We start from the raw sequence: 19577 nt of genomic DNA, 5'->3' as shown, positions 1-19577 counted from the left end.
GAAGCCAGAGCTTATGTTCTGAAAGGCCAAAAAAAAAAGTGAAATGTGCCACGCTGCTTTCAAAAGACCTTTATTGATCAAACTGTGTTTGCAATCTAACTGAAAAATGTAAAATGTAACAACTTTGGATTGAGATTTTCACACTTTACAAAGATAAATATTGTAAATTAATACATTTCGAATCATATAAGATTAAACAATCAAATGATTCACTTCTTTTTCTTTTACATATTCCTTTCATATTATTAATTGCACAAGGTAAAAAAAAAAAAAAAAAAAAAAAACGTAACAGTCTTAAGCAACAGTAGATGATTCACAGAATTTGCACTTGATTTGCCGGTTCTCCACATCTCTTTACCTGCCTGTAGTCCTTTATATGTTTATTGAGATACTACTGTTGTGAAAAAATAATAATACTACTGTAACTGTGGAGTTATCTGCATTATTCTGATATTTGTTATTACTGCATTATTGTATCAAACATAAAGCAAATGCAACTCCAGCATCTCTGGGTGCATGAACAGAAACACAGGTCATGCACAACTAATTAAGTTCATTTATATAAACCATACACTGAGCACAAATAAGCAAAGCTGATTAAAATGCTTAAAGGAGCTTTTAAAAACATCTTTGTCATAAAATATTACAGAGCCTTGAAATTATGTTCTGCTCATCAAGAACATCTTAAATTTCAGATGCGTGTTTCTAAATAGAATGTGTTTGGAGAGCGTGACTAATTTAATGTTAATTGAATGATAAAGCTGGAATTCTGCATACATGCGCACACACACACACACACACACGCACACGCACACGCACACGCACACGCACACACACACACACACACAGACAGTCAATTATAATAACTTCTAGTCAAAAATACAGAAGACGCTTCCAACGTGGAGAACTAATATACTGTTGGCTATAATTAATTGCTAGAGACCAGATTTGGATTTAGACCTTTTCTTGTAGATGTTTACATTAATATTTTAATGTAAAAAAAAAATGGATATTAAAAATAACATACGGAAAAGTGAAGAATACTTAAAAATGATGTACGGGTTTGCAACAGTAAAGTTAAATGTCCTAACACAATAGTGTCAATTTTCTTTTCCTTTTCCCTCTCTGTTTGGTCTAAAGAACATCTAGTTTATATCATGTAATTATATCATGTAATCATGTAATATCAAAAAAAAAAAAAAAACATACATTAGCAAATATTTATTAGCTTTCCAGCTGTCCCAATATCTTTAGACTTATTCATAAATATAATTATAATTAGCCTTGAACATTGACCATAAAAAATAAAATAAAATAAAAAACATGATTACATTCACTGTATACAGGCCACACAGGTTTAAAAGCCATTGGGGGAAAAATCATCAAACCCAACTTCCCTCTTTTTTTGTTTAAAAAAAAAAACAATACATGTATAAAAACCCTTTTGTTTTAATACCATTCAAAAAATGTACAAGTTGTACATTGTTACAAATATAGTTTTTTTTTCTTTCTTTTTTTTTTTTAATGGCCAAAAAAAAAAAAAAAAAAGTATTTTTTCAAAGAGACATGTAAGAGCTGTTGTTTACTGTACTCAGAATAGTCTCTCTTTTTTTCAGCAGATCTTTTGGACAAGTCTACAAAAATAGTAATATCAACATCTGCAGAATCTGAAAGAAAATTAGAAACTGCTAGCTACATATTACTACTAGAATATAACACCCTGTTGTTTGAATAGCAGACACATATTGAACACAAAAATAAACTCCACAAAATCAGCTTCCCTCAGGATTCTTTCCTTTTCTCGTTTTTCATAGTATTTATACGGCATATGCCTGTAAAATCCTCCAAATCTCACACTGCATTTCCCTCATTTTGTGTGAAAAGTTTATTCAAGTGTTGCCATTTTTGAAACAGAATAACTCTCAACCATTATAATGGGCCACAAGGGAGACCACTGCAGGCCTGGCATTATCTGTTGATAGAGGGCCGTCCTCCACTGGGTTTGTCTTATTGGGGACTGCTGAGGGTTCCACTGAAGCCACCACAAAAGTAAAGTTGTCTGTGCGCCGTCCAGGCCGAAAAGGTTTAGTTGCCTTTGAAGAACTTTTCATACTGGAACCTCGCTGGGGTTTGTCACAGTTGAGAAGTGCTCTGAAACACCTGTAGAACTAACATAGATACACCCAGACAAACAAGTAAAGGGCATTAGAGAACAATGCTGAAATTAATTCATGCACTTATCAGTTTGCAGGAAACATACTGTACACATCAATCTTATGCTTTCATTTACACGTTCCCATGCACGTCGAATGTGCTTCACAAGTCACAAGTGTTGTTGGAAAGAACATTCACAAAAAGTCTAAATAAATACACGATAAAGTGGTCTATGGATCCTGACATAAATGTTAATAATACATTTCACACTTGCTGACGATTCTGGAATAATGTTAATAATGTTAGTCTAATAATGTTAATTTCAGTGTGTATAAAACATTAGGGGTGTCACAATATATCGCAATACAAAAATGCATCAATATGTATCGTGGATTGTGACAATATACTGCATATTAGTTGACCTAAAATAAAAACGTTTTCAATAGCAAGTTTGAAAACGAGTTTTAGTGTCAGTACTACATTAAACTACTATATATAATGATGAATATAATGTATAATAATGCAATGGGGAAATATTTGTGGTTCCTGATTCCAGTAAAAAGTGGCCTGCATTATTGTAAATATATCTGCTGTTCAAGCATATTCGTCTAAAATAATTCTGTATTTTCAGCTTCAGAATCATTAATATTGTTATTCTGGTGTCACCATTGTCCTGTGGATTGGGTTACCAGCACCAAGTCCAAGCCTCATTTACACCCACAATATAATATAAAATTTAGTATTTTAATTAACAGTACATGTTTTGTTAATATTGAATCATATGTCTTGGAGTATCGCAATAATATCGTATCGTGAGTTGAGTATCGTGATATGTACCGAATCGTGACATGAGGGTATCATTACACACCTAAAAAACATACAATATGCTTCAAATGTTTAATCATTTGCGTAAATATGCACTAACGACAAGGCGGTGTAGCTGTTGTGGAAAAAACTAATAAAGAATAGCAGTCGCAGCAGAAATCGTGTAATCGTTCTCCCCTCTGTCATGTTTAAGGAGCGCCCAACTCGGAAATCGAAAGTTTCCCAGTAATATTTACGATAATGCCGATGGCACACAAAGGCAGCATAAGCTCTTAAAACTTTAAGCCTCTATAGTATTGTAGGTGTTATTATTTAAATGCAATACTAATCTTTTTAATTTGTGCTTTGTAATAAAGCAATACTTCCGAGAGCATCGTTCTCATAACTTTGAAACATTGTATCAAACACTACAGTAAGTTTGTGGTTTCTGAATTTTTCTGATTCTCTCAATGCTTTGATTTCATATGACCTTGCAAATGAAAACATCCGCATTAATTTCAGTACCTACACTTCATAAGAGCCACATACCGCTAATGAGTCGTTCCCCCTGCTAGCAACGAAGAATAAGCCCATCAGCCATGGCTGGGCTACGACAACAATTATAGCTCATTTAGGAATTCTGATTAGAAAAGGGCTCTTCTCTTATCCAAACATCCCCATTATCACAGCTGCCTTTTGCAAAGAGACTGATATCCTTTTCACATTCATCATCAGTCCCATTTCTAAATGATATTGAATTCTTCCTAAATCACATTTAACTTTTACCTCTAAACAGAACAATTATGCAATTTGCAACTGAATAATTGCTGATAATGTACACTCTGATAATGCTCTATCATTTCCATGGCCGTAATTAAATGTCTGCGAGTAATATGAAATAATTGTGTCCGCTCCATTTAGAGAGGAGAAGAAAAGGAAAGAAGGAAAAAGGGGGGTCATTGGGAATGCAACAAAGGTAAATTACATTAATAGGCAGTGAAATCATAATAATAACTGGTCAGGCATAAAAAAAGCACAAAGCCAGACGACATTTAATGGTGCTGTATCAATGAATGATTCTGTTTTTATGTAACATAAATACTATATATACAATTATTTTTGAAGCATGGAGAACATACATATCAAATTTATAATTAAACAAAATAACAAAGACGACTGATTTGTCAACTTTGGAGGACCAAAGTTTGAAAGTTTCAGACACTGAAGTGTTGTACAAAAAGGAAAAATGGCAACACTTTACAATAAGGTTTCATTAGTTAACATTGGTTAACTAATTTAGTTGAAGTAAGAATGAACTATATATGAACAATACTTCCACAGCATTTATTAATATTAGTAAATGTTTATTTCAACATTTATAATATATTATGAAAATCAAAAGTTGTATTTGTTAACATTAGTAAATGCACTGTGAACTAACATGAACAATGAACGACTGTATTTTTATGAACTAAAAACTTTAGAACTAATAAATACTGTAACTTCCTCATTGTTAGTTCGTGTTAGTTAATCCATTAACTAATGTTAACAAATGAAACTTTCTTGTAAAGTGCTACCGTAAAAAAAAACATTTAAATGAAACCTTCTCAATAAGATTCTTCTTTAGACAAGTGAGAAGTTATTAGTGGTATTGGCTACTAGTGCTCTTTTAAATGAAAGACACTGCCAGGTTTGTGATGTCACTTTCCTTAAGAAAACGTAGTGTACTTAGTATACGCTCTCTGTTAAGTATACTTATAGTCAACTACATTTCCTCAAGAAATAGAAAGGTGCGATGTTTACACATGATGATCATTCACTGTATACATGTGTCACGGGTAGTCCAAGAAGAAGATGAAGAGAGTAGCGATAGATCAAAATAGATAAGTCTTTTAATAAAACAACAGATGAATCAAAGTAACAGTGGGATCTAATTAATGAGAAACCAATGAGACAAACTAGTTGTGGGAAACCAAGCATAACTGTGACAACGTGATTAAGGACAATCCTGCTCTGCCAGACAAGGGTATGAAAAGATTTAAACATCTAGTATTGCACTTCATTAGTAAGAAGGGCATGCACTTCGTTTTATGTACAAAGATATAGCAATTTAAAATGTTTGGGGAAAAAAGCCCCTGCCAAAAAAAAAAAAAACCTAAGAGAGCTTCTATCACCTTTCTGTGCTTATAATCATTTAATGATCAACCTCTGTTGTTTTCTCTTTGTTGGGAAGAAGACTGACAGGTTGCTTGTTGTGTTAAAACATAGCAAGTCCAGTCCATTCATTTTTAAAGAGGAATGGGACATCACTGGTTCATAACACTTCTGATTGGGTCAGAGACTCTCACATGTATTTGGCTCTGGTCAGAAAAGCCAGAGGGTTGTTTCACACCACATGCGTGAGCAACAGCAGGCTTGTGATGTCCTTTCACACTGAGAGTGTTTCTGCTGCAGAACAGAAATATGGAAGCCTGTTTCTACCAGAGAGTAACATAAAAAAGGGAAGTGACTTTGTTCCTCACAATTGCACAATTGTTCCTCGTTTCTCGCAATATGCATTTTTCTTATTTTATAGTTTATACTTCATCTCACAATTGATTTTTTTTTTTACTCTTAGGCAGAAATGGGCTTTCATACAGAAAGTCAATCAACATGAAACGAAAATTGCAATCATCTTCCCTACTGTTACGTATATCAGAGTGAAACCAGGACTTGATTTTGTCCATCGAGACTTGATTGATTTCGTTGGATTGTTGTCATCTGCTAATTGCTGCAATCTCGCGTTAGTGACAGGTTGCAGGTGGACACATCGTCCAAGAAGAGAAGACGTTGAAAGGGTGAGGGGAAGTTAATTATTTAAATTTAAAGTCCCCCTGTGGTGAAAATCAAGTTTTAAATGTTGTTTGTATGTCTATGTGGTGTTTTTAATATGCTTTAAGACAAACCATGTGCAAATTCATAAGTCAACACCATTGCTGAGTATTTTTTACTTAAAACTGCAGTGAACCAAAGACAGTCTCAAAAACGCAGTTTGAAATCGCTGGTGTTTCTGACGCTACAAACTACCTTGTAACCAATCAGGTCAACGTGTGATCGTCAATGAGTGGAAAGGTGTGTTGGACATCGGCTGCGGGTGGATGTAACCGAGCAGCGAGAGTTGCCGGGGAGCAGCTGAAAACGGAGACGTGAAGTCGGACACTTTTTTCAATACTTGTGTACTGCTTAATACAGCGTCTGTTTGTAAAAGAATAAAGTTTGACATGAGCCTATACCAGTGGTTCTCAACCTCTCCTGCAGGGACCCCCTGACAGGCCATGTTTCTGTTTTAACCCTGAAATGACACACCTGATTCAATTAATGAGTAGTTATTAGAGTAAGAAGAGTAGGAATTAGTCAATTAATCAATTAGTTAACTACTCATTAAGCCTTTAATTAATTGAATCAGGTGTGCCATTTCAGGGTTAAAACAGAAACATGGTCTGTCAGGGGGTCCCTGCAGGAGAGGTTGAGAACCACTGGCCTATACTATAATGTAGTGGGGTCTACGTTTTTTTTTATCAGTTTTATTTTGATAAACATGACACAATATAACATTGCAAATACATGACAAGAGATTTTACTGTTATAAAAAACAGATTTGTAAGCATTAGTAGAACTAAAGGTGTGAGAATAAGCACGAAACCCACGTGATCGTTGTCATGCGGTGAATCTGGTCAATCGTGAAACAGCTGTGTCGTCATCAGAGCTCGTGAGCCACTCTTGAGAGTCCTCCGGCTGCTCTCAAATCGCTCTCGCGGTACTTTGATGACATATGTCACAGTCATGTGGCGTCGGCGCTGTCTCAAGTCGGACAGAATTTCTAACCGGCAAGCACTGCTTCAATACCTTAGACTGGTCTGTGCAGCGCTGTATCGAGTCGAACAAGCCTAATCTCTGAACTGGTGTGAGTGAGTGGAGGTGGGGCTAATTTGCATATTCATAGAACCTACTAAATGTATACTAAATGAAGCAAGGGTGTATAGTTACATTCAAGCTATTTTAAGGCATCAAGATTTTTTTTCCAAGGAAATAACGTTTAAAAATGTCATTTTGGTGATTAAAAATGAGTTTAAAGGGATCAAATTAATGACTACAGGGGGACTTTAAGGATTATTTGGGCATATGAATATGATTATTGATATGATTATTATTTTATTCATAATTTCAGTGCGTTATTGACAAACAGGTTTTGTGGAGCATTTTTCCTAAGCTCAATGCTGAAAGAACTGCAAGCATCACTCTGCTTACGCAAGCAGTATAAATGATGTAGCTTATAATTATGGTCAGTGAAATACATATTTGCTGCTTACATATGCGGTGTGGAAGAGATATGGCATTTGATTGCTTTTACTTTCTTGACTGTGACTCTTGAGGCAAAACCACAAAAGAACGTACGGTAATATATATATGTATGTATGTATGTATGTATATATATATATATATACAGTGAGGAAAATAAGTATTTGAACACCCTGCTATTTTGCAAGTTCTCCCACTTGGAAATCATGGAGGGGTCTGAAATTGTCATCGTAGGTGCATGTCCACTGTGAGAGACATAATCTAAAAAAAAAAAAAATCCAGAAATCACAATCTATAATTTTTTTAACTATTGTTTTGTATGATACAGCTGCAAATAAGTATTTGAACACCTGTCTATCAGCTAGTATTCTGACCCTCAAAGACCTGTTAAGCCTGGTTCACATGGGACGATTTGAAAATTGTCGGCCGATTTTCCAAACCTGAGAGACCCCACACACGGGGATAAAAAATCACGGGTCTAACAGTTTTGGTCGCACAGTGTGTGGTGCACAGCCACACGGCAAAATCAACACATCACACACGAACCGATTTGACTCCCGAGCATTCTCAGGTCAGACGGGAAATCTCGCAAAATACCTCGAGATCAAACGTGACTTCAGAGTAAACAATCATGGCGGACGAAGAGGATGCAGTGGCAATAGTTTGTAGTTTGTTTTTAACCGGAAAAAAACGTTATCAGAAGAAAAGGCGATGATCTCCGACGTCCACCGGACTTTCTGGTGCGCGATGCCGCCGACTGTTTTGATTATGTTTCCCAGTGCTTCCTCGCCGCCTCGTCACCTCGCTTTCTGATTGGCTACACTCCACAGTCCACAGGCTGCGTGCTCGGGGGACACCACACACGAGGAGAAATCGGGCCAAATAAATCCAACATGTTGGATATCCCCGATTTGAAATCGGAGCGGTCCCGATGTCCTTCCGAGCAGACGAGAGCAGTCTTAACACACCACACACGGCAGGAATATCTGATCATATTATTTTACGATAATCGGAGCATCCTTAAGATTGTCGGAAGGAGTGAATCGGGGCTAAAATCGGCCTAATTATCCTGCCGTGTGAACCAGGCTTTAGTCTGCCTTTAAAATGTCCACCTCCACTCCATTTATTATCCTAAATTAGATGCACCTGTTTGAGGTCGTTAGCTGCATAAAGACACCTGTCCACCCCATACAATCAGTAAGAATCCAACTACTAACATGGCCAAGACCAAAGAGCTGTCCAAAGACACTAGAGACAAAATTGTACACCTCCACAAGGCTGGAAAGGGCTACGGGGAAATTGCCAAGCAGCTTGGTGAAAAAAGGTCCACTGTTGGAGCAATCATTAGAAAATGGAAGAAGCTAAACATGACTGTCAATCTCCCTTGGACTGGGGCTCCATGCAAGATCTCACCTCGTGGGGTCTCAATGATCCTAAGAAAGGTGAGAAATCAGCCCAGAACTACACGGGAGGAGCTGGTCAATGACCTGAAAAGAGCTGGGACCACCGTTTCCAAGGTTACTGTTGGTAATACACTAAGACGTCATGGTTTGAAATCATGCATGGCATGGAAGGTTCCCCTGCTTAAACCAGCACATGTCAAGGCCTGTCTTAAGTTTGCCAATGACCATTTGGATGATCCAGAGGAGTCATGGGAGAAAGTCATGTGGTCAGATGAGACCAAAATAGAACTTTTTGGTCATAATTCCACTAAACGTGTTTGGAGGAAGAAGAATGATGAGTACCATCCCAAGAACACCATCCCTACTGTGAAGCATGGGGGTGGTAGCATCATGCTTTGGGGGTGTTTTTCTGCACATGGGACAGGGCGACTGCACTGTATTAAGGACAGGATGACCGGGGCCATGTATTGCAAGATTTTGGGGAACAACCTCCTTCCCTCAGTTAGAGCATTGAAGATGGGTCGAGGCTGGGTCTTCCAACATGACAATGACCCGAAGCACACAGCCAGGATAACCAAGGAGTGGCTCTGTAAGAAGCATATCAAGGTTCTGGCGTGGCCTGGCCAGTCTCCAGACCTAAACCCAATAGAGAATCTTTGAAGGGAGCTCAAACTCCGTGTTTCTCAGCGACAGCCCAGAAACCTGACTGATCTAGAGAAGATCTGTGTGGAGGAGTGGGCCAAAATCCCTCCTGCAGTGTGTGCAAACCTGGTGAAAAACTACAGGAAACGTTTGACCTCTGTAATTGCAAACAAAGGCTACTGTACCAAATATTAACATTGATTTTCTCAGGTGTTCAAATACTTATTTGCAGCTGTATCATACAAATAAATAGTTAAAAAATCATACATTGTGATTTCTGGATTTTTTTTTTTTTTTAGATTATGTCTCTCACAGTGGACATGCACCTACGATGACAATTTCAGACCCCTCCATGATTTCTAAGTGGGAGAACTTGCAAAATAGCAGAGTGTTCAAATACTTATTTTCCTCACTGTATATATATATATATATATATATATATATATATATATATATATATATATATTTTTTTTTTATTTTATTTTTTTTTTCATATTTAAAATTCATATTTAGTATCCAGATAAAGAGTAATTACCATGGTCTTAAAGAAAAGACTATTGTAGACATAACATTACTAATTTATTTTTTACACCAGAATAATATGGCAAGAAAACAATAAAGCAAAAAAAAAATGTAAAAAAACAAATATTTACACATGCAATTTTCTCTGCATGCTTTGATGAGTTATGAAATCTTCAATTTGCAATTTAATATAGCTTACATTACTTAAAATGAATAAAGAGGACATAATATAGCTTTCTTCTCCAGCAACATAGCTGTCATCCACCATTTCATATGACAGCAATACTACTTAATTGGGTCTAATAAAATCTCAGATGTTGAGAACTATTCCACAACTGTGCAAAAGTGATAATAAATATTGATGGCTCACCACTTATTTTGCTCTCTGAGTCATAAATGGAAAGCAAATGTTATGTCAGGAGCACAGTTTTGCAACATCAGACATTAACATTTATAATATGCATACTGTATATATCCCAGTATTCAAATAAATGCTGCTCTTCTTTGGTTTTATACTGAAGATTACAGTAATTCAACAGTTAGAGAAAACTATGTGAAAATCCATTGCTCAAGTTTCATATCTAACAGATGTTCGAGTCACAATCATCAAATACTATGGGAGAAAACACAGGGCCAGACTCACCGAAGATGTTCTGTTCCCGCATTCTCTGATGGACGTTGCTGGCCAAAAAATGTTACTTGTATCTGTACAGCATTTTTAGTCTTCAACTCGCCTCAACTCACAGTTTCCATAGTAACGGGCTGGGAGGAATTGAAGACTGAAAATGACATACAGGAGAATCTTTCCTCATCGACTGGAGTGTGATGTATATCCGGAAACATCACTCAATCCTTCATATTGATTTGTACCAAACAGAATTTGTATGACATGTAACTGTGCAAGACTAACCCGTCATGCAAAATAAAAATAAAAATAAAATTTGATATTCATCTTTGTGGTTTATTTTGAATGCAGATTATTTCTAAGTGGATTTCTGCATCTTCAGTGACCTTCTGAAAAACAATTCTACTGTAGAAGCTTGTTTCTCAAAAAAATAAAAAAAATAAATCTGAATAATTATCTGCAATTTATTGAATTTTAAGCAACAGTTGGTTCCGGCCTAGAACTTCCACCAGACTAAGCCACTGAATTAAAGTTCATGCATTACACTCTTACTTCCTCCCACATGTGGACTGCCCGCTGTGAACTCGCAAAATCCTTGACAAGCAGAAAGCTTCACAATAGCCTTCTGACTGGCTAAACCCAGTTTCCCACACTGAGGTTTACGAGGGAACTACAGGGGGTTTGTGAGTTGATGGAAAGCTAAAAATGTATTAAAAATAAAGGAAATGTATCAAAATATTGTATTTCTTTACCTGCATGTGACCATTGGCCATTAAACGATATCATATATCCATGAACATACGAATGTGCTGTTAAATTATTGAAATATTAAATTCATAAATAGTTTAGGTCAAATGGGTTCAGACATAAAAGCTTGGGAATCCCTGGGCTGACAAAGAATCTGGCCATGGCCTGCAGACATGTTTAATTTGATTTATTTTGAATTATTAGGAGGCAGCACACACAAGCTCTCTCATTTTACTTTCATTTTCTGTTGGACAAGAACACATCAGTCAGTTGAGACTTGAGGCTCGCTCTGACCATATCATTACATTATATGAGTTAAAGGTAGGGTAGGTAATCCTTTTTCAAAAAAAAAAACATTCCAAATTTGTTTAAACTGTGTTTATATACCAATACATAATTAAAATGTAAGTACTCTGAAAAAGAAAATATAAAAATCGAGTGACTGTAGACCTTTTAATCTGCAATAAACACAGCTCATTATTTCCATTCACTCCACCCCCTCCCTTCTGAGCTCCTTCCAAAGCCACGCCCCCAAAACACATGAACAAGACGCATTTATTACCTGAGACGAGTGGAGAGGAAGGAGCGCAGTACATACAGTGACATCATGTCAGAATCACATGTAATAAAATACCTAACTTTATCACTATGAATATAAACAAATGAGATTTATTTTAGTAGGCTACTCACTATCAAGCTAGCATATCGATAATGGTAAAGTTTCATTCGGTAACGAGCTATATTTATAAGGCAAAACTAAAAACAGGTTGCATTGATACACGTTTTTCCATTACCATCAGTTACACTGTGATGAAGGTGAATTTCGTGTAAGATTCATAACATATACGGTGTTTTGCATGTAAGAGTTTCCATGATGAAAACATTGTTGACTCTAATGAAGACTAACGTTAACGTACACTCCGAGTCCGGAGACAAGTACCGCATCGTCGGTTCGAGGACAGGTCCGGGGTTGAGGGCGAAGCAGAGGAGGTCGTTCAAGAGTGCGGGCAGGGTCCGAGGAAGTAGTTTTTGCCTTGTTTGCCTTCGCTGACTGCATGCAGGTGCTTTGAGCTGAATATTTCCGGGAACGGTGACATGTGATGAGTGCACGCAGGGCAGCGCGCGCAGTGGGGCTCGGGCACGAGACATGAAGGCATCTGATTGGTTCTTTACATTCGCACCGAATGGCAGTGATTGGTCAGAGTTTTTACTGTCCTGCAGCTGCTACAGAGGTCTGATTTTTTTCATTCCTTTTTCTAAACACATAATGTATTGACTACTATCAGGATGGAAGGACCATTTCACCCAGTATAAAAAAAAGTGTTTCTGAACAGGATTACCTACCCTACCTTTAATGGCTGCTATCAGATGTCAAATTCACAACATTGAAACATTCAAAGTGATTTGAAAAAAACAGCTCAAAAGGATTCTATCAGACCGCTATGGGAGATATTGATTTTCTTCACATCAAAAAAAAGAAAAAGAAAATTAGTGAATTACACTACATTTAGAATTTGGAAGTTTTCCAAAATAAATACTTGAAAGTGTAGGGGTTAGGGTTAGGGTTAATGGAGTAAAATATTTGTCACTGTCCACCATTGCCCAGTATTAAGTCATTTACAGAACTGATAGATATTTGACATTAGAGTTGTCAAAAAGTACCGACTTCGGTACTGAAGTTTTAAAAATGTGACGAGACCAGCATTTCCCTCTAGCATTTTGAGCACTGTTGAATGGATTCTTAAACACCTTTGATTGGCCATTGTGTTGATGTGCTCAACATACATGTCTGTGATTGGCCATTATGTTGACGCGCTCAACATATATGTCTGTGATTGGCCATTGTGTTGATGCGCTCAACATATATATCTCTGATAGGCCATTGTGTTGATGCGCTCAACATATATATCTCTGATTGGCCATTTTGTTGACGTGCTCAACAAATATGTCTCTGATTGGCCATTGTGTTGACACACTCAACATATGTCTGTGATTGGCCATTGTGTTGACGCGCTCAACATATATGTCTCTGATTAGCCATTGTGTTGATGTGCTCAACATATATGTCTACGATTGGCCATTGTGTTGACACACTCAACATATATGTCTGTGATTGGCTACAGTGATCAACAATGACATCTTTGACGCTCTTCGACGAGCACTTACACAGGAGCGTTTAAAAGCAGGCATCTATCAGTGGATTCCTAATATGTCTGCTGATAGAATGATCCACTGATAGACGCCTGCTTTCAAACGCTTCCGTGTGTATCTGTTGAGCGCTCTGTGAAGAGCGTCAAAGACAACATGTTTTTGAAGCGTTGATCATTGTAGTCAATCACAGACATATATGTTGAGCATGTCAACACAATGGCCAATCACAGACACATATGTTGAGCGCGTGAACACAATGGCCAATCACAAACATGTATGTTGAGCACATCAACACAATGGCCAATCAGAGGTGTTTAAGAATCCATCCAACAGCGCTCAAAATGCTAGAGGGAAATGCTGGTATCATCACATTTTTTAAATTGTGAAAAATGTCAGTACTTTTGACAACTCTATTCGACATAGACATATAGTGTAGTGTCTATGGCCGAATCACAGCTGTTGTGATATTCAGCAAATATTCAGATTTTCTTACTTGTGTGAAATTGCTTAAATGCACATTGGCCTAGACAGTTTTAAACCTACTACAAGCACACTGTTCATTGAGACTAATCTATCAGAATATGCAATTATTCAGTCAGCGGACAAAAGCTGTGCAACAAAGCAGGACAGCAGTTTTGATATGATATCGCATCTGACAAGGGTGACTGAACAGTCTTGAGAGATCTGTCTCAATGACAGACATGACTTTAAATGCTTCTCTGCAGTTTCTTTGTTGTCTGTGCTTTTGGTCCATCTGTATGCAACTGGCACGACATCTTTTCTGAGCTATTCTGAAGTTTGCTCAACTTGGATTAAAGCAACTTGCAGTAGATCTATCCCTTCTACATTGATACACACAGCCAAAGCCTGAGCACTGTGTCCACACCGGAGGAACTGTGCTGACAGTGTTGCATTATCATTTATTTCAATAATGTTAAAACAGCACAATCAGTTGTTGGACGAAGCACATCAAAACAATGAGGTAATTAATCAAGCAGGATGAATGCTCTGTTCCTCTTTCCCTTAGTCATTGAAAGACTGTAAAGAAGTAAGAGCAGGATGCTTAGAGCTGGACACAAAATTAATTAACCTCAGCTGAACAAAATGCACTGATATAGTGTCTAAACATAAGTCGAGACAGCGATATCTGCATTTCTGCTGGATCAAGCATAAAGGACAGTTTTGGGATCTCGCTGATTCAGAATCACAATAACACTGGGCAAAAGAGACTGGATCATACAACAAATTACAGTCAGCATATTCTAACTGTTACATCCAGGAGAGCGATAACAGTATGTTTTCAAGGGTGTTATAGGGTGTTTTGGATGGTTGTTAAGTCATTGCTAGGAGGTTACTAGGGTTGGTCACTTCACCTAGAAAATAGGTTGGTCACTTCAAGTCAAAAGTGCCAAGGACATCAGTATAGCTAGAAACTTTTTTTAGGGAAAATGTAGCACCCCTGTCGTTTCTCTCAGCTCGATTAAAAATCTGCCTCAGACTCTTTTAACAAAAATCTGTGAAAACAGCAACTGCAGTAAATTATAACAGGCCATTTGACTCTAAATCCTTCCCTTAGCAGCAGTTGAAAATTTTATTACAAGTTTGTTACATTTTTGTCCTTCCCTCTGTAGGTCAGTGGTTAACATAGACAAACTAAGCAAATTTGAAATTCCCCATCTTTCGTCTGAACACTCTCCATCCTAGGTTAAATCAGCTAGGTTAAACTATTCTAGGTTAAATCAGTCTCACAGTAAAAGTGCCTAAAAATGTAAATCTTAATTAAATATAGTAGGGTAATAGCCTACGGGGTGTGCTTACACCTGGCAGGTTTGGTTCAATTGCTCTGTTAGTGCAGATAATTTGAATAAGTGTGAACACTGCCATCTGAACCCTAGTGCGCACCAAACAAGCTGAACGAGTGGGTTTTGGTCTGTTACCAAATTTACTTTGGTGCAGTCCAACCAAAGTATGAAGTATGAATGCAAAACAGACCGGATATATCTAAACAAACCAAAAACAGGATGAGATGTCACAAGATGCAACTCTAAAAAGGACAGAATGCTCAAGCAAACCTGTTTTTTCTCGTTATTGTCGCGATATTGCCCTTTACAGTTCAGTACAGGCATCAGAACGTACTCGGTTACTAACGTAACCTCGGTTCTCTCTAGAAGAGGGAACGAGTACTGCGTAAGATATCTTACGCTAGGGGAAAATCCTTTTCCGCGAGATATTGAAGCCAAAAATTATCCTTAATTTTGTAATAATGCAAAACGCGTTGCAGCAGCAATGCAGACATAGGCGAGACAGCTCGCGCGCCTATTGGCTGCTCTGCGGCAACTGCAGCAGCCTATCGAGCGAGGCCTGGCGTGACGTCAGACCCAATCAGGGCACTTCGCGCCCGCTGCGTCACGTCCCGCCGAAATGGGCGTGGTCTAGGCCTATAAATATCGCTCGCAGGCAGCTATTATCTGGTTTTTCATCATCGAAGCAACCAGAGCGTGTGCATGCACGGCAAGATACGCAGTACTCGTTCCCTCTTCTAGAGAGAACCGAGGTTACGTTAGTAACCGAGTACGTTCTCTTACGAGAGGTCTCTCGTACTGCGTAAGATATCTTACGCTAGGGGACCCAGTGTAAAACGCCGTGCATGCTGAGATCTGACACCAAAGACCCAAGGGCGAAAGCCCGGGGTACATATAGTGCACAATCACTCAGTGAACTCACAGAGAGTCCGGGAAGAAGGAGGGGTGCAGCCTCACTTTTCCACATAAAGTAGCGTCGAAGGGACGCAAATTTCATCATACAGACAGGGCGGGGTACGGCCTGAACTGATGGGAAAAAATGTGGGTCTTACACAGTTTGCCCAGCTTTAAACTGTCAAAAATTGAGCTGTGCTCAGTAAACGCAGCATTCTGAGCTGAACGCATCAGGTCAGATAATACTGGTAGTTTAGACCGACAGCAGCCTGGCCTGCAGGGCGGGAACCTCTAGGTTATAAAACCTTATAAATGTAGACGGGGAGGCCCAGCCTGCCGCCATACAAATATCTTGCAAGGCAATCCCACTTGACCAAGCCCACGAAGAGGCCATGCCTCTTGTGGAATGCGCTCTGACACCCAAAGGGCACTGCATGCCCTTGGAGGCGTATGCCAGCGCTATAGCATCAACTATCCATCTGGATAGGCTCTGTTTCGACGCGGCTAGTCCCTTAGAACGTCCGCTAAACGAAACAAAGAGCTGTTCCGTCTGTCTGAAAACAGACGAGCGAGACACATAAGCTCGTAATGCCCTGACTGGGCAAAGGAGGCTCGCGTCTCTTTCCTCATCAGGGACCGGTAGGGCTGACAGAGAGATAATCTGCGCCCTAAACGGTGTGTTGAGGGATTTTGGAACATAACCGTGCTTAGGTTTGAGTATAACTTTTGAGTCATTGGGCCCAAACTCCATGCACGCCGCGCTCACAGAGAGCGCGTGCAGATCCCCTATGCGCTTCACCGAAGCGAGAGCCAGCAAAAACACCGTTTTGAAAGACAGGTGTTTCAAATCGATTGACTGTAAAGGCTCAAATGGCGCACCTTTCATGGCTTCCAGAACCGTAGAAAGGTCCCATACGGGGACTGAGGGAGGTCTGGGAGGATTCAGTCTCTTAGCTCCTTTAAGGAAGCGGATGACTAAATCGTTCCTTCCTATTGACTGACCAAGCGTTGTTTCTGAGAACGCTGCTATAGCCGCCACATGAACTTTGAGCGTGGAGGGGGCCCTGCCCCCATCCAACAGCTCTTGTAGGAAGGAAAGCACCTCCGTCACATCACAATTTGTGGGTGACACACCACGGGCTGTGCACCAGCCCGAAAACACTGACCATTTCGAAGAATAGAGTCGTCTTGTAGACGGAGCTCTAGCCTGCGTGATCGTGTTTAATACTCCTTTAGGGAGTCCAACATGAACCCGTTGATGGCCCAGACATGAAGGGACCATAGTTCCGGGTGAGGATGCCAGATCGAGCCGCGGGCCTGTGAGAGGAGATCTCTCCTCACTGGTACTGGCCACGGGGCAGTACTTGCTAACTGCATCACGGCTGGGAACCAAGGTTGGTTTTTCCAGAACGGTGCTACCAGCAGTACTGAGCATCCTTCTTCCCTGATCCGTTCTATCACCTGAGGCAGGAGAGAGACGGGGGGAAAAGCATAGAGCGGGCGGCGGGGCCACACATGGGCCAGCGCGCTCCTGCTCTTGGAGAAAAATTCTTGACAATGAGCGTTTTCTTGAGACGCAAACAGGTCCACTTCCGCTCTGCCGAATTTCTTCCACAGCAGTTGGACTGTCTGTGGGTGTAGAGACCATTCGCCTGCCGGAACATTGTTCCTGGACAGTCTGTCCGGTCCTAAATTCAAGATCCCTGGCACGTGCGCTGCTCTGAGCGAGCGCAGGTTGCACTGAGCCCATACCAGGAGGCGTTCTGCCAGCCTGTACAGTTTCTCGGATCTGATGCCGCCCTGGCGATTTATGTAGGACACCACAGACATGTTGTCCGAACGGACCAAGACGTGGTGACCATTTATTTGGGGACAAAAACGCGTCAGCGCGTTGTCTACTGCCAGCATTTCGAGGCAGTTTATGTGCAGGAGCTTCTCCCGTTCTGACCACTGGCCGAAGAACGGTCTGCCCTCGAGCAGCGCTCCCCATCTCGAGGTGGACGCGTCCGTGGACACCACTTTCACCCTCGAGGAAGTCCCCAGGCTTACACCTGATTGGTACCAGTCGTTCGCTTTCCAGGGTTTCAGAGCTGTAACGCATTTCTGATTGACCCTGAGGCGAAGCAAACCGGGTGCCCACGCTTCGTGTGGGACTCGCGCTTTCAGCCAAAACTGCAGCGGGCGCATGCGGAGCAGACCCAGCTGGAGCACTGACGATGCTGAGGCCATGAGACCTAGCATCTTCTGAAATTTCTTGAGCGGGACAGACGCGCCGCAGCGAAAAGAGTTCGCTGTGCGTCGAATGTCTACCGCGCGCTGTTGTGATAGTCGCGCTATCATGGATAGTGAGTTCAGTTCTGTGCCCAGGAAAGATATTTTCTGACTGGGTGACAGGGAGCTCTTTGCCCAATTGACACTCAGACCCAAATCCTCGAGGTGATCGAGTAAAATGGTCGTGTGTTCTATGAGCACTGCGCGAGATTGCGCTAGAATCAGCCAATCGTTCAAATAGTTCAGCACTCGCATGCATCTCATTCTGAGGCGTGCGAGCGCCGCATCCATGCACTTCGTAAATGTACGGGGTGCTAGGGACAAACCGAACGGCAGGACTGTGTACTGATATGCCTGGCCCTCGAAGGCGAATCTCAAATATCGCCTGTGACGTGACGCTATCTGTATTTGAAAATACGCGTCTTTCAGATCTATTGACACAAACCAATCTCCTTGGCGAATCTGCACAAGGATTTGCCTGGTCGTGAGCATCCTGAACTGTCGCTTCACAAGCACTTTGTTCAGTTGCCTTAGATCTAGTATGGGTCTGAGACCCCCGTCTTTTTTCGGTACCAGGAAGTATCTGCTGTAGAGCCCTCCCTCGCTCTGATCTTGAGAGAGAGGTTCTATGGCCCCTTTGCTCAATAGTTTCGTCACTTCGGCTCGAAGTAGATGTGCTACTTCTGTTTTTACCGTGGTCTCGACGCGCGCCACATAGCGGCGAGGGCGTCGGCGAAACTGCAGCGAATAGCCTCTTTCTATAATGTTCAGCACCCACTTCGAAAACCCCGGGTAGCTTTGCCCATGCGTCTGCATGGATAGCTAGGGGTCGAATACGAAGCGCGCTCCGCTCGTTCAGCGATGGGGAAGCTTCGGTGTGCTGTAACACAAGCGTGTCGCTCGTGACATTTGAGGCATGGGGCGCGCTGATGACAGCGGGCAGATTGCCCGCGCTCGACTCCTCTGCGGTGGTTAACCGCGAGGGGGAGGGCTGGGCGGTTCCCGTGGGAACTGTCATGTCTATGTGTGGATGTGGGCGCGGGACAGCGGGCACATTTATCACACCGAAAGCATCGTTCGCTTGCGTGAAGCGAGTGCACGTTGGTTTCGTTTTTACAGAAACCGTGAGACATGCATAACGTGGTGTTAGTGGGCACATTCACCATGTTTGAAGCGCAATCGGTCTGAGCCGATTCATGTGCGCGAGCCCAGTGTGACGGGCTG

The 19577-nt window shown here is 40.6% G+C and overlaps 1 protein-coding gene across 1 annotated transcript in view; it reads right to left on the bottom strand.

Moving 5' to 3' along the window:
- Positions 1–219: 219 nt before the first annotated feature.
- The window catches only part of tmtopsa (teleost multiple tissue opsin a), a 125498-nt gene continuing 106140 nt past the window's right edge, over positions 220–19577 (bottom strand). The window contains exon 4 of the mRNA XM_082174055.1: positions 220–2168. Coding sequence (XP_082030181.1) covers positions 1923–2168 — 246 coding nt within the window. The 3' untranslated portion in view covers positions 220–1922. The remainder of the gene's footprint in view (positions 2169–19577) is intronic.

Source organism: Leuciscus leuciscus, assembly GCF_965113295.1.
Source record: "Leuciscus leuciscus genome assembly, chromosome: 6".
NCBI classification, from domain to species: Eukaryota; Metazoa; Chordata; class Actinopteri; order Cypriniformes; family Leuciscidae; genus Leuciscus; species Leuciscus leuciscus.
The sequence above is the reverse complement of the archived record's forward strand: the minus strand, read 5'-3'. Positions and strand labels throughout refer to the sequence as shown.